This window comes from Orycteropus afer, unplaced genomic scaffold, assembly GCF_000298275.1.
Source record: "Orycteropus afer afer isolate SDZICR_OR568_19922 unplaced genomic scaffold, OryAfe1.0 scaffold00080, whole genome shotgun sequence".
NCBI lineage: Eukaryota > Metazoa > Chordata > Mammalia > Tubulidentata > Orycteropodidae > Orycteropus > Orycteropus afer.
Window position 1 is genome coordinate 5,692,922 of NW_006921667.1, and position 16,277 is coordinate 5,709,198.

Sequence of the window (16,277 nt, forward strand, 5' to 3'; positions counted from 1 at the left end):
ATCTCATTGTTGTTTTGATTTGCATCTCTCTAATAGCTAATGATCGTGAGCATTTCTTCATATGTTTGTTGGCTGCTTGAATATCCTCCTTGGTGAAGTGGAAGACATTTTTTAAAGTATTTTAAAAAAGCAAAGGAAAGATGAGAAAAAAAAGCTATAACATCTGGAGGGGGGAATAAGAGGGGAAAAAAAAGCAAGAGTAAAAGAATAATAAAGAAAAAATGAGAACTGCAGAAAGAAGATCAAGGAATGGTAAGAGTTAAAAGAAAGTAAAAAGAAGAGAACCAGGAAAAGAGAAGGGGAGCGGGGAGACCCAGGGAAGTGAAAGAGAAAAAAAGAATACTTTAAAAACAAATAAAATGGGGGAGGGGCAGGGCACCCAGACTCTGTCTAGGCAAACAGACTGAGATGGAATTTCTGCCAGTCCAGAAGGAGAGTGGAGGTGGGAGATGGCCACACCTTTGTTCACCAAGAGGGTGTGGGGTATAAGAGTAACAAGGGGAATATTGCACCTTTCTAGTTGTCAACCTCCAGTACAGTTGCCTATGCTATCCTCAGGAAGGAGAGCCTATTCTTATGTTGCTGCTTAGATTAGAAGGCCACTTGCAAATATTCAAAATGGCCACATCACTTGCAAATACTCAGAATGGCTGTACCCTTGAGACAGCTGGAAGTCCGCAGCGCAGTTTGTCTCCTTCTGTGCTGTTTTCCTTTCTAGTCGTTAGCCACCAGTGCAGTTGCCCATGCAGTCTTTGGCAAGCAGAGCCATTTTTAGTTTGCTGCCCAGATTGTAATGCTACTTGTAGATATTCAAACTATCTGTGCCATCAGAATAGCCATCAGTCTGCAGCTTCATTTGTTTCCTTATTCACGATTTTCATTCTGGTTCTTCTACTAGTTGATATTTAATCCACTTTTTTATTCTTCCCCTTCAAAGCTCAGGGTTCTAGGATTATCTTCTGTATCGATTTCAGTTGGGTTTTTTTTTTGTTGTTGTTGGTGAAGGTCTGTGTGGCTTGCTGCCTATTCTTCCATCTTGCTGTAACTGTTTTGTTTTTTAATTTGGTCTTGTAGCAGTGTATCAGTGCCAGATGACAGTCCTCTTCACCAGAAATAGCACTGCCAAGTGGCTTATTTAGCATTGCCACTAAAGGGACACACAGCTATGTAGATATTGGAGGTCCTGACTAGGTTACAGTGTATTTATCATGTGTTTGGCGGAGCTGGTGGGGAGGAGAGGCTTGGGAATGGGTCATCTTATGGCCTTCTTACAGTCTTCTGGTGGACACAAGCAGCCTTCCTCTTTGATTGGCTGGGGTTCATTTCCCAAGTGCTTCTCACCGAAATTGGGAATGTTATGTACTTTCAAAATGTATTTTATTTTAGCCTCATCAGTTTTTTTAGCTGCAGCCCTAGAGTATAATACCAAATTTATAGATGAAATAGTTTTGATGGGAATCCAGAATCACTATCAGTCTTCTAGGTGGCTAATGTCTTTTTTTGAATCTCTTATGCTGTCACTCTTAACTTAGGCCATTTTGAAGCTGACTCTGGAGTTCTCAGGCAGTCACTTTCTGGGTAAATAAATAAAATGGAGGAAATGTCTGTCTCCCTCCGCCACCACCACATGTAGCCCCAGCACTAGTACAGTATTTGGTCTCAATAAATACTTACTGAATAATTGAGTATTTTTTTCTTCTAAATTTTATTTATTTTGTTATTGAGAATGTACACAGCAAAACATACATACACCAGTTCAACAACAATTTCTACATGTATAATTTAATGTCACTGATTACATCCTTCAAGTTGTACAATCATTCTCACCCTCATTTTCTGAGTTCTTCCCTTATTAACATAAACTCATTGCCTCTTAAGGTTCCTGTCTAATCTTTTGAGTTGTTGTTAATTTGATCCCATATAGATAGTTCTGATAAAAGCATGATGCTCAAGGCAGAAGTACTTAAGTTATACTATTGTTTGGTTTTAAGGAGACTTCAGGGGAGATATATATACATACATAAGTATTTACAAGGAGCTCTGGTAGCATAGTGCCAAATCCAGCAGCCACTCCTTGGAAGGAAGATGGGGCAATCTACTTAAGTAGTGATACCACCTCGGAAACCTAAGGAGGGGTCACTGGAAGTGGTATCTGACTCGACAGCAGTGAGTTTGTTTTTTTATATATGTATGTGTGTACACACACACAAGTTAATATGTTTCTACCCTCTGGTTGGTGGTTTATCCTCCCTTTCCCACCCGTCTCCGGTAACCATCAAAGAATATTTCTTTTTCTTTTGAAACCGTTTTCAAATTGACTTTTTACACTAGTGGTCTCATACAATATTTGTCCTTTTAGATTCTGGATATGGTGGGAAAACAATGTGGAACAAAATTAAAAAAAAAAAAAACAGGTTTACTGTTCTAATAGAACCTGCTGAGAGCCCTGAGACTGTGACCTGTAGTTATCACTTAGGTCTGGAATTTAACTCACTCCTGTAGCTACCAATCAAACTGTAGACAGGCATATAAGGTGCACATTTACATCAGTAGATAAACTCCTTAGAATGATCAATCATGAGTGAACAGATGGGCAGGCAGTATTTGTATAGGGATATAGCTCAGGGGGTAGAAATGCATAAGAAAGAAGGACACTGGAAGAAGTAACTGCAGGGAAGAAGTGGGAAGAGAGCTATTAACTTCGTAGTGAATTGCAGTCAAGGTCATGAAGCAAAATGTGTATGAACTTCTGTATGGAAAATGAATTTGCTGTGTAAACTTTCAGCCAAATCACAATAAAAAATAAAATTGTCATTTTGTGGTTAACTTCACGTTGTATAATGGGCTCTAAGTTCATCCATGTTATGAGATGTTTTGCAAATTCATCATTGTTTTTTAATGTTGGTTAGTATTGCATTGTGTTTATGTGTCATAATTTGTTAATCTATTCCTCCATTGATAGGCATTGTCTTTTTGCTATTGTAAATCGTGCTGTGATGAACATGAGTGTACATGTATGTATTTGTGTCATGGCTCTTATTTCTCTGGGATATATGCCTAGTAGTGGGATTCCTGGATCATATGGTATTTCTATTTCCAGCGTAAGAGGAGGTACTATACCATTTTCCACAGTGATTGCACCATTTTACAGTCCCCCCAATAGTTTATGAGGCTTCCAATCTCTTCACACCCTCTTGAGCATTTGTTTTCTGTTTTTTGGAACTTCAGTGAGATGATCTCCCATTTGATTTGCATCTCTCTAATGGCTAATAATGATCTAATGGTTAATGGTTGTGAGCATTTCTTTATGTGTTTGTTAGCTGCCTGAATGTGTTCTTCAGTGAAGTGTGTGTTCATGTCTTCTGCCCATCTTTTAATTGGACTATTTGTCTTTTTCATGTTGGGGTTGAAATTTTCTATAAATTTTGTCCAGTATGTCATTGCCAAAAACTTTTCCCCTGTGGATTCCCTTTTCACTCTTTGGTGAAATCTTTTGATGCAAGTGAGTGCCTGAGTTTTAGGAGGTTTTTGCCTTCAGTTGTTTGTGTGTTTTAGTTATATTTATAGTATATTTATGCTTCAATTAGGGCTTCAGGGGATATTTTTGGTTTAAGATTTAAAGATTATCTCAGGGCAGTCATTTTCAAGGAATTGGCCGCCCTCCATGGCTCTAGAAAGTCTGGAGTCCATAAGAATTGGAAATTCTCTGTTCCACATTTTTCTCTTTTGATCAGGATTCTTCTACAGGATCTTTGATAAAAATGTTTGGTAATGATAGCCGAGCACCATTTAGTTCTTCTGATCTCAAGACAAAGTAGGCAGTTGTTCATGGAAGGAATTAACCGCACATTCCATATTCTCCTGCTATTTCTGATTCTCCTCCAGAGACCAGTTGTTGTATATTGGATGGCTACTTGCAAGCTTGTAAAACCTCAGGCACTACACAGTGAACTAGAAGGCAGAGGTAGAACAAAAGCACTAAACACATTTTTAGGCTAGTTAACTGGGATGTCCCATGAAACCATGACCCTAAACCTCCAAATCCCATGAGATGTTTGGTTGTACATAAGCAGCCTCGGCAGCTACTCTTTTTTGTTGTTGTTGTTGTTGTAAATCTATCTATCATACAGCTTCTGCCAATTTAAATTTTCACAAGTATAGAACTTATTGATACCTGCTGTCTTTTTCATTAAGTTTTAGATTCAGAGAGGTGTCTCAGTTGCCACTATGGAACATTAGAACATCTCTCACCTTGAAGGGAGAGAGTCTGATGCACCAGGTTCTGGAGTTTCTAAACACCTTGGATTTAAAGCAGAATCTTCAGTGCAGAGCTGTCCCTGGGTGGTAATAAAGTTGTGTTCTATCCTGACGTTGAGTTTGGAGTGGCACTTTGAGTTTGGAGTGGAGGAGAATAATGGGCTACAAAGCTGGCACTTGGAAATCATCTGTGGTTTAGCTTGTGGGAAGAAACGTCCCATGGACAGAGGGGGAAACGTGCAGAATAAAAAAGAAGAGAGATAAGGATTTCAAGTTCCTGGGTGGTGCAAATGGTTAACTGGTTTGACTGCTGATGGAAGGGTTGGAGGTTCGAGTCCACCTAGAGGCATCTCGGGAGAAAGACCTAGGGAACTACTTGTGAAAAATCAGCCATTGAAGACCCTATGGAACAAAGTTCTACTCTGACACATAGGAGATTACTATGAATTAGAGTCAACTCCATAGCAGTGGGCTTGGTTTTTGGTTTACACAGGGGATGCAGATGGGAGCAACAGCAGAGAAAATGGGAAGGGAGTGATTTAGAACTGTGAGCATAAAATGGAGAGTGTGCTGTGTCATAAGTAAAAGGGGTAGGAAGGAGAGAGGAACACAAATCCTTCCACTCAAGTGGTGTAGAGAGGTTGAGAAAAATGAGGATTATCAACAGATCAGAGATTTAGTGAATAGCCAGCTATTGGTTGATTTTTTTTTTTTTTTTTAATTAAAGTTTCTATTTTGGAATAATTTAGAGAAAAGTTGTGAATAGGGAGAATTCTCATGGACTCTTCACTCAGTTTTCCCTATGTTAACATCTTACATAACCAAGTTAATTTATCAAAATGAGGAAATTAATGTTAGCATATCCATATTAATGATTTATTGTTAATTATTATTAATAATGATAATTTATTCAGATTTCACCAGGTTTTTTTTTCCCCCTTCTGATGCCTTGTTCTGTTGTAGGATCCAATTCAGGATTCCACATTGCATTTAAATTGATTGGAGACTTGAGAACAGTTGAGTGGCTTGAGTGGCATGATGTTCATTGCCAAGGAGTACTGCTCTGAGAAAGAGCATCTTGAAGGAATTGGTAGAATCAAGAAGATAGTTTATTATTTTTATTATTTATTTCTTCCTTTTTTTTTTGAAGACGAAGACAAAGTTGGAGCTAGGATTGGATCCACACTCCTTAGAGAGGTCAGTTAGGAAAAAGAGATTCTTCTTTCTGTGAGTCAGGAGAGAAAGCCAGAGAGGCTTTGAGGGAAAAGGGAGGAAATTATGGTAAGTTTACATTGCATCAGCCAGGAGTAAAGGGCTAAAAAGTAGCTCTGTAAGAAATAATATCTGCCACAGGCTTTATAATACCTGTTTCTGCCATTGGGCTTACTTTGAGTTGGTCTTGAGTTGCTGGGTAAATATTTTTCATATACTTGAGGAATGCTTTTCCAGGAAGGCAGCAGTATCTAATTCTTCAGCAAATAATTAAAGGCAGATAGACAAACTTATATGTGATTTAGAAACATTAAACCCAGAGCATGTAGATGTAAGAAAAAAAGATTTCCCTTCTTGATAAAGATAAGAACTCAACAATAAGAAAGGAACATCAATTAGGAAACTACAGAAAAGTGAATTGTTAGATCACTTCTAGTTTTTTACTTTAAATTAGCATACACAAAAAATTATGTGCACACACATACACAAAATTCCAAGACCAGTGTATGACACATAGCAAGTACATTAGTGTCACTTTAAGTCTTTGATCACAACCAAGTAGGCTTGATCAGTCTAACACACCTAGTCTTGCATCACAGTGGGCATTGAGACTTACTGTTTGGGATTTTTAAAACAATTTTATTTTACAGACACACACACACACACACACACACACACACTTTGTTCTGGTTACCTAGTGCCACTCTGACGAGAGTATACCAAAAATGGGATGGCTTTAACAAACAGGAGTTTATTATCTTACAGTTTGGAGGCTTTAAGTCCAAGTTAAAGGTGCCAGGCTCTAGGGGCTGGGTGAAAGCCCCTCAACCTTGGGGTCCAGCTCTGACTCCTGCTCCCGGCCCACTTGAGCTAGAGGCTTTTCTTCACTCAGACAGCTGCTGGCTGCTGAGGCTAACAAGCTCAAGGTTGACATGTAAAAAGGCACAGTCCAGATGTTACCAAACCACACGGCAGGCCTTTAATTTAAATACATTGTAAGTCCCAAGGTTGGCAGAGCATGGCAGGCTGCTGAACAGCAACATGGCTACATGCAGGGTCCAAGTGTGCCATAAGCTTGAGACCATTCCCAAAACTGCTGCTTATGTATGGGAAGCAGACCACATACCCAAAAGCGGCTACTCAGCTGGTCACAGTAGATTCCACCGTGGAGTGGATTACCAGTCTCATCATGGGGAATACTACATCCGTCTGCCCAGCCATTCGTCCAGGCCTAGCCAAGTTGACACACAAACATAACCACCACATATATAAAACTCTACTCACTGCTGTTGAGTCAGATCCGCATAGTGACCCTTCCTAGGGTTTCTGAGACAGTATCTCTATGGAAATAGATTGTTCAGTCTTCCTTCCATATATATTTATACACCCCCCCCACACACACAGAGGAATAGAAATGGCATATTGTAGTTTTTAAAAATAGAAATAGCTCATGTAACTGTAGATCCCCAAACTTTGCATTTGTCCTGAGCTGAGATGAAGGCAATATGAAATTGTGTAAGATGATTCTTGTTCAATATAAAAGAGCTATGGAGCATGTTAAAAGACAGTAGTTAGAAATATATATATATATGCTTTTCCATTTGTACTTGAGTTTAGACTGCTCAGTAAACCAGTCCAGGTGGATTTGAGAGGAACATTTCAGTTACCCCTCAAATAACCTTGCAAGATTGTCGGCACCATTCCCTGTTTGTACGTGGGAAAACTAAGGTTGAGAGGTAGACTGCTTTGTTTCCTGTTTTGTATGTCTGGTGTTCAGCACACATCAGTAGTAGATAGTTTGGTAAGTAACTGAACAAATGCCTAGTAAATGAGGATTAGGAAATTTGTGCAGATCATATAACCAGTAGGTGGCAGGGCCAGGATTGTTAGACTGCAAAACCTATACTCTCTCTAGCACTATGTTACCACCTTGCTCCCTTACACCTCTGTACCCCATTAAGGGAGGAAAAACCCTTTGGGTTGCTTTGATCCTAAATTGTTGTCTTCCTAAAGCCAATAACAAGGAAACTCATACCTGTGTGTGAATTAGCAGGATTATATTACTGTTTTTTGGGAGGGAGGTAGGGAGCCATGGAGAGGATTAGACTAAACAAGGCAGGGGAGCAGGAAGGACAGTGCAAAGTGTGTTGAGGAGCATGCTCCTCATGGGCGTTACTGTTTACTTTATATGCCTGTCTATTGTTTGACTAGGAGCTTTGGTGGCATAGTGCCTAAGGTATTTGACTGGTAACCAGAAGACTGGCGGTTCAAACACATCAGCCACTCCTCAGAAGGAAGATGGGGCAATCTACTTCCATAGTGATACTGCCTCGGAAACCCAAGGAGGGGTCACTGTGAGTTGGATCCGACTTGATGGCAGTGGGTATTTGACTAGGAGCTCTGGTGGTGTAGTGCCTAAGGCATTTGACTGCTAACCAAAAGGCTGGCAGTTCAAACCCATCAGCCACTCCTTGAAAGGAAGACTGGGCAATCTACTTCCGTAGAGATACTGCCTTGAAAACCCAAGGAAGAGTCCTGTGAGTCGGATTCTACTCGATGGCAGCGAGTTTGGAGTTTTTTATTGTTTGACTAAAAGGTAATCTCTGGGAGATGGTTCAGTTTCAGGTTGGAAGGGTGTCTAAGGTCCATAGTCTTGGAGGTACCACTAGTCTTTTTGTCAGACCAGTAAGTTTGATCTTTTTTTTTTATTTTGAATTTTGTCCTGCATTTTTCTTTCACTTTTTCCAGGACTTTTATTGTGATCCTGACTCTGTCGTGGTAGCTGGACCATCTAGTTCTTCTGTTCTCAGGCTAGTGGAGGCTGTGGTTTCCTTCAGTCTTTGATTTTCTTTGCTCTTCTTTGTTTATGATGAGAAGAGAACAATAGTTGTATTTTAGATGGCCGCTCACAAGCTTTTAAGACCCTAGTCACTATTCACCAAAGTAGGATGTAGAACATTGTCTTTATGGGCTATGTTGTGCTGATTGACCTAGATGTCCCTTGCAACTGTAATTCTAAGCCCTCAACCTAGTGACTCAGTCCCTCAAGGAGTTTGGTTATGTCTAAGAAGTTTACTTAACTTAGACCCTGTATGCTCTGCTGTATACCTGGAAATATTTGCAGCACATACAAATGCATATATACAACTATCCTTGGCCAAACCTATATAGCAGTGCTAGTGGATGTACTCCCTCCGATATGCCATCTCACACCTGTTCAGTTTACATGTCTACCTTTGTTTACATTAGTAAATTATTGTTTGTTATTACTGTTACTGTTAGTACTGTTATTACCACCATTTTACCATCGGGGAAAGTAAGGCTCAAAGATAATTTCTCAAAAGATTCTGTAACTAAGAGCTTGAACCAGAATTGATATCCATTATTCTAAATCTGTGTTCTTTCCTGGATGTTACAATGCCTCCCAAACATCTGATTATTTCTTGATGAATTTAAGTTCCTCCCCAGCTTTTTTTTGGTTGTTGTTGATTTGAGAAAATGCCTTTCTTCTGAGGAGCTCAAAGCACTGATCCTATACTAAAGTAACTAAGAGCACAGGTATGACTTCTGTTTTTAGATAATTGAGACTGTGTAAGAACTGCTAGCAGGCCTGGGTCAAGAATTCAAAATTCTTCAGAACATATTTGCCTGCTGCCCTCAAAGCAAAAGTAGGCAAACTGCTGTTGCATTTCTTATTGTAGTAGTCAGTATAAGAAACCCTAATGCAGTGAAACACAGTGGAATCAGGTGGCTAGAATTCCTCATGAATTTACTATATTCAAGGACATTTCACTCTCATTTTAACCATTACACTTACAGGGAGGAAAGCAGAGGGCCCAGATGCTTTAGTATCAGGTGTTTCACAAAATGTGGGTGTGACTCATTTCTCATTCAGACTTAGCCCTGGCTGGAGCCTCCAGAGCAGGGAAGTATGTGTTCCTCACTGCTCAGGAATCCTTCTGCAACAATTTTATGACTTGAGAGTTGGAAAACGGTGTTTACAGTCAGCTGTCTACAAAACCTTTATTATAATCATAACTTTGTATCTTAAAGTGTTAATTTTAATTTTTAATTAACATTGCCCCCTCTTCTCTTCTCAGCCATAGACCTCGTGCATGGAGGCATATACTGCTTTTTGTGTCAGGACTACATATATGACAAAGACATGGAGATAATTGCCAAAGAGGAACAACGGAAAGCATGGAAAATGCAAGGTCTGGTTTTGCTTATGTTTGTCTCCCTGATTTGCGTCTTAAGCCTTCAGTCCCCTTGTATCTGTCAGAGGCAAATGTCATTAAAGGAAAGATCAGTATCTTGGAAGAAGTGCAGGTTGGAAGATAGCAGGCTGTGTTTTTATAGGTTGGGCTGTAATTTAGTGGGGGGAGACCTCACAGAAACCTAGAGATTCAAGTGTATTTAAATAGCCAAAGATATGGAAGCAGTGGCAGGTGAGGTGACCACCAACATGGGTGCAAATGCACTTTGCTTCCTTGGAGCCATGTGAGATGGGGCTCTGCCAGCACTGGGAAAAATGCTGACCTGTTATCTGCCACTGTGCTTTTATGCTGGGCCTGTGTCACCCTTATGGAAGAGCTTACACCACAGTTTATGTACTTTGATTTGAACATAGATTTACAGGCATGGAGGTGAACCAGATAGCACCAGCAAGACCACATCCCATTTGATGAACAAAAGATTTGGTGTATAGATATCGCTGAAGAATGGTTTGTTCTCAGCTCTTTAGTTTTCTAGAAAGTAGTCTCATCACACTAATATTAGTATACACACATTCAGGAGACTAGACCATTTTTCTGATTAAATTATCATAGAATTTCGTTTAAGACTTAACTGAATTATGTTAGCTCTGCATTGACAGAGTAAAATAGCCCAGTGGAACATGTAACCATCTAAGATGGTTATCTTAGATCATTTAGATTTTTGCAGTCATGACAAGTGCCTTCTTTGTAGCTTCAGTACCATATTAATTTTGCAGGGCTGCTATAAAAAAGTATCAGAAACAAGGTGGCTTAAAAGGAGCCCTAGTGGCACAGTGTTTATATACTCAGCTACTGTGGTGGTTAAGCTTGTGTTGTCAACTGGGCTGGGCCTGGTTGAGTGGCTGGACAGCTGAATGTAGTTATTCCCCATGGTGAGCTTGGTAATTAACTCCATGGTGGACTCTATTAGAGCAGTTGAGTAGCTGCTTTGGGTATGTGGTCTGCTTCCTGTATATGAGAAACAGCTTTGGGAATGGTCTCTTGCTTATGGCATGCTTGAACCCTGCATGTAGCTGTGTCGTTGTTCAGCAGCTTGCCATGCTCTGACGACCTTGGGACTCTCAGTGGACTTGAATGAATGGCCTCCTTTGTGGTTTGGTAACATTGGGACTGTGCCTTTTTACTTGTCAACCTTGGGCTTCTTAGCCTCAGCAGCCAGCAGCTGTCTGAGTGAAGAAAAGCCTTTAGCTACAGTGGGCCGGGAGCAGGAAGTAGAGCCTAAGCCCAAAGTTGAGGGTCCTTCACCCAGCCTCTAGACCCTGGCACTTTGAACTCAGACTTTAAGTCTCCAAATTGTAAGAATAAACTCCTGTTTGTTTAAGCATTCCATTTGTAGTATTCCTGTCAGAGTGTCACTTGGTAACCAGAACAGCTGCTAACTGAAAGGTCAGCAGTTTGAACCCACCAGTGACTTAGCAGGAGAAAGATGTGACAGACTGCTTTATAAAGATTTACAGCCTTGAAAACCCTGTAGAACAATTCTGCTCTGTCCTAAAGGTTGCTAAGGGATTGACTCAATGGCAGCACATTGAGGTGGCTTATAAGAACAGAAATTTACTGCATCGTGGATCTGGAGATTAGGACTCTGAGATCAGGGTGTCATCCATGTTAATTCCTCCTAAGGCTCTGAGGGAGAGTCTATTTCAGACCTCTCTCCTAGTTTCTGGTGGCTCCAGGTGTACCTGGGTTTGCAACTGCAGTCATGTGGTATCCATTTTGTTTTTTTGTCTCCCGTGTCTCTTGTCTTTTATAAGGACATCAGTCAGACAGATTAGGACCCACCCTACTCCACTATAACCTCATGTAAATTAATAACATCTTCAGAGATCCTGTTTCTAAACAAGATCATGTTCATAGATACCAAATCCAAAACCCACTGTCGAGTTGATTCCAACTCATAGCAACCCTATAGGACAGAGTAGAACTGCCTCATAAGGTTTCCAAGGCTATAAATCTTTATGGAAGCAGACTGCCTCATCTTTCTCCTGTGGAGTGGCTGGTGGATTTAAACACTCAACATTTTGGTTAGGCAACTGAGCACTTTAACTACTGTGCCCCCAGGGCTCATTCACAGGTACCAGGGTTAGGATTTCAACATCTCTATTTCCAGGACACACAATTCACCTGTAACATTTGCTACTGCACATACTGATTACTCAGTGGCTGTTATGTTCTCTGCATGTTAGTTACATATAAAGTTGGAAATACACAAAAACATTATGCAGACATTTTCTTTATTACTTATCTTGGTTTCCCTTTTTTGATTTTTTTTTTTTTCTCTTTGAGTTTTCAGTGCCAGCAAATACGTACTGCCGGTTTAGAACAACAGTAATAGATACAGCTTACCCAGTGAACTTAAGAGTATCTCTCCAATGGCAGAACTCTATCTAGTTCACTGTCTGTCTACAAAGAGAACTTGTGAATCTGATGTCTGTTTAATAGGTTTTGTCTTGATTGTTCTGCTTCGGAAACAGCCTACTTTTTTGGGCAAGGAAGACTAGAAATAAGTACTTTGAGTGATCAGAATTATTTATGTTTAACAAGTCTCTTCTGAAGAACAAGCTATTTGACTTGTTCTTCTCCCCCTCAAAAATGTAATAACATTGTAATTTAGCCTGAGTTATGTGATTTATTTGTGCCGGACACTAGACCAGGGCTAAGAAACACATGCCACAGAACAACATGGAATTCTCCTAAAATTTCATAATTCCATCTGGCAGCAATATGCAGTCTCCTTAAAATTTATGGAACTATGCAAAAATTTTAGATGGTGCAGAACAAGACCTGAGTGAATAGAGTATATATTAAGATGGAATATGATACTTAATAGTTTAGTTTGCTCAAAATTTTCTTTCTCAATTTCTCATTCACAGCAGAGTCCTTCATTTAAGTTGCCGAATATTTTCCTAGTTTTGTGATCTCTATTCAAGAACTAGATGGTGGGAAAAAACCACTATATTGGCACTAGTGTTAGAGTGGCATTAATTAAAGGTTCTGCTTTCCTTCTTTGTGTGGAAACATAGCTTATTCACAGCGTGTTCTCTAAAAGAAATTCCCTATGAGTGTTCTTTTCAGCTGTCATTGCGTTTTTAGAGTTTCAAAAAGATTGAATGTCAGGGATTTCCCCCTTTGAAATACATCTGATAAGCAGTGTATCCTCACAACTTTTATTTATGAATATACCTGATAAAAGTTTGTTACTTGGTAACAGCACCTGGAACTGTGTTTCATCTGCTTAGGTGTTGGGGAGAAGTTTTCAACTTGGGAGCCTACCAAACGGGAACTTGAACTGCTGAAGCACAACCCAAAGAGGAGAAAGATCACTTCTAATTGCACCATAGGTAGGCAGAGAACGTGTTCACAGTTTTGTTTGTTAATTCTTCCTTAGCAACAACTGAGTTGGGCTCATTTCCTTGGAGCTTAAAAGTTAAATGTGAAATGTAGGTTTCATAACTCTGAGATTCTCCTTAAGCCCTTGAATTGCAACACCTGTTCCCTGCCAGGGCCTGGGGATGAACTGGGACATGGTATGAGTGATGGAAATGATACAGCCCTGCCTTGGGTCCCTGACAGTCTGCTGGGTTGGCAGGACTCAGCTGCCTTTGGCCTGGTTGAAGCTGGATACAGTGATCTACAGGGATGGAATGATGAGTGTAGGAGTTTTGAATTGTTGTCAGGTTTTCTAAGAAGTGAGAAAATGCATTGTAGAAAAAATAGAAAAGTTTTTACTTGTGTTTTTGGAAAGGCCCCACTTTGACCTGGCTGTTACTGTAGAACATTTCTGGGTAGTTCTCCCAAAGCATAGGAAGGCTGCAGCAGAGTGGGTGGGATAGTGATGAACATTGTTCAATACAGTCCATATAAAAGTGGCAAGAATATTAGAAAAAGTACTATATTTCTTCTTGCTCTTTTCTTATTTGTTGACTAAGTGACTAAAAGCAAGTGATGAGCAAAAGCATGCAAATGTAAACAGCACTCCAGGTGAAACATTACGTGGACTCGGCAGTACATGTGACTTGGTGTCCAAGTAACCATGCCTTTTCTGCCTAATCCTTCATAGGATTGCGAGGACTGATCAATCTCGGCAACACGTGCTTCATGAACTGCATCGTACAGGCACTCACCCACACACCGCTTCTACGGGACTTTTTCCTCTCTGACCGGCACAAGTGCGAGATGCAGAGTTCTAGTTCTTGTCTGGTTTGCGAGATGTCTTCTCTCTTCCAAGAGGTACAGCTGCTGGCTTTCTCAAGAAGACTTTTTTCAGCAGTCATTTATTTTTTTTTGCCATTTTTGAAAAATAAAATAAGGTGAACTATAGTAAAAGAAAGAGTACATTGTTAGTTCAGTGGTAGATTTCTTACCTTCCATGCAGGAGATCCAAGTTCAGTTCCAGGCCAGTGCACCTCATGTGCAGCCACCACCCATCTATCACTGGAGGCTTGCGTGTTGCCATGATGTTGAACAGGTTTCAGTGGAGCTTCCAGACTTAAGACAGAATAGGAAGAAAGACCTGCCAATCTACTAAAAAATGAGCTAGTGAAAACCCATAGGTACATGAGGTCACCATGACTCAGGGGCCAACTCCGTGGCAACTAACAACAACAAAGTAAAGGAAGACTAATTATGTAGTGAGTACATATTTAGTATGGGCATTTATTATGGATGACACACATTTTTTCAAAAGGAATTACTAGGGTTTTTGGAGACTTTGGACATTGTTTGTAGGGGCAAACCACTGACTGTGAGGAAGATGCAAAACCCTTTGCATGCAGATAAGTGACTGGTGGCTGGCACTGCTGTCTGAATTCTGTGCAGCTCCCCTTTGTCCTCCCTCCACTGCCTGCTGCCTGACTCCAGTGAGGTCCTTACTGAGTCAGGTAAATGATATGGACATGCCTTTGCCTTTCCTGGCTTCTTTCTCCAAGAGAGTGGACCCTCCTCTGGCCAGACCTCTCTTAGGGTGCTTCATTTCGGCTTTAGTAAGGGACACCTTCCTGTCCCCTCCTGCCCAGAATATCAAGTTCTGTCCCCAGTGTACCTGTGTCCTGCCTCTCTATGGTAATAACTCCTCACCAACCATGAGAGTGTAACAGCTCCAGTCTGGGGTTAGACATGCTCTGGGTAAAGCCTCAGCACTTCCTGCTCACTGACCTCAGACAAGGTTCTCTGATCTGCAGCAACTCAGGGACCCAACTAAAATCTCGTGGGACCTGCCCAGCAAGTGTCTGACAGGCTCTAGATACACATCTGGGTCTGACATAGGAGTCAACAAATGGCACCCTGGTCTATTTCAGTGAATAAAGTTTTCTTGGAGCTCAGCCATACCCATCCTTTGTTGTTGTTGTTGTTATGTGCCGTCGAGTCGGCCCCGACTCATAGCGACCCCTCCTTGGGTTTCCGAGGCAGTATCACTACGGAAGTAGGATTGCCCAACCTTCCTTCCGAGGAGTGGCTGGTGGGTTTGAACCGCCAGCCTTCTGGTTAGCAGGCAAGTGTCTTAGCCACTATGCTACCAGAGCTCCCATCCTTTATGTATTGGTTAGTGGTTGCTTTTGTACTGTAGTAGCGGAGTTGAATAGTGGTTGAGTGATTGGGACAGAGCCCTTATGATCTGCAAAGCCAAAAATATTTGCTGTCTGATCTTTTTCAGAATGTGTCTGCTGAGCCCTGGTTTAGCTCAACATGTGTCTTGAGTACCTAAGACATATGACTACTGGGTTGTAACATTGAGCATGCCTAAAGAAGTTTGTGGGAAGAAGAGGATGTTCAGGGGAGAAATCTATGGGAGTTATGTCTCTTATATTCATGGATTTTATTACTTTTAACTGGGCTAAATTCACCTCTATTAGATTGTTTTTAAACTCATATTTATTAAGATATAATTTATATACAGTAAAATTCACCTTCTAGTATATAGTTAAGTTTTGATAGATGCATACAGTTGTATCACTACCACCACCATCAAGCTACAGAACAGTTCTATCACCCCTAAAATTTCCTTATGTCCTCTGAAGCCAACCTCTTCTTGCCCGACCTGCTCCAATCATGCATCTGTCTTCTGCCCCTATAGTTTCCTTTGCGCCAATCATGCATCTGTCTTCTGTCCCTATAGTTTCCTTTTCCAAATGCCACATGAAGGAATTACACAGTTTTTAGCTTTTTCCAGTCTGGCATTTGGTGTTCATCCTTGTTGCCTGTGTTGGTAATTTGCTGCTTTGTGCTCTGCATGGCATTCCATTGTGTGTAGTTAGTATGGCTTAGTTATCTATTCCCCATTTGGTTGTTTCCACACTTTAGTGATAATGAATAAAATTACTGAAAAAATTCATTTACAGGTTTTTGTGTGGACAAAAGTATTTGTCTCCAGTATCTCTCTCCATTTATTTAGGTCTTAAATTTCTCTCATCAGTGTTTTATGGTTTTCTGTATGCAAAGCTTGCACATGTTTTGTTATATTTGTCGCTAAGTATTTCATGATTTTGAACCTATTGTAAGATACTATTTTTAATTTCAGTTTCTAGTTGTCCA

General features: G+C 40.5%; 1 protein-coding gene across 1 annotated transcript in view; it reads left to right on the plus strand.

Moving 5' to 3' along the window:
* Positions 1–16,277, plus strand: part of USP22 (ubiquitin specific peptidase 22) — a 138,076-nt gene that overhangs the window by 70,184 nt on the left and 51,615 nt on the right. Inside the window, exons 3-5 of the mRNA XM_007941438.2 lie at positions 9,570–9,683; positions 12,986–13,087; positions 13,807–13,976. Coding sequence (XP_007939629.1) covers positions 9,570–9,683; positions 12,986–13,087; positions 13,807–13,976 — 386 coding nt within the window. The remainder of the gene's footprint in view (positions 1–9,569; positions 9,684–12,985; positions 13,088–13,806; positions 13,977–16,277) is intronic.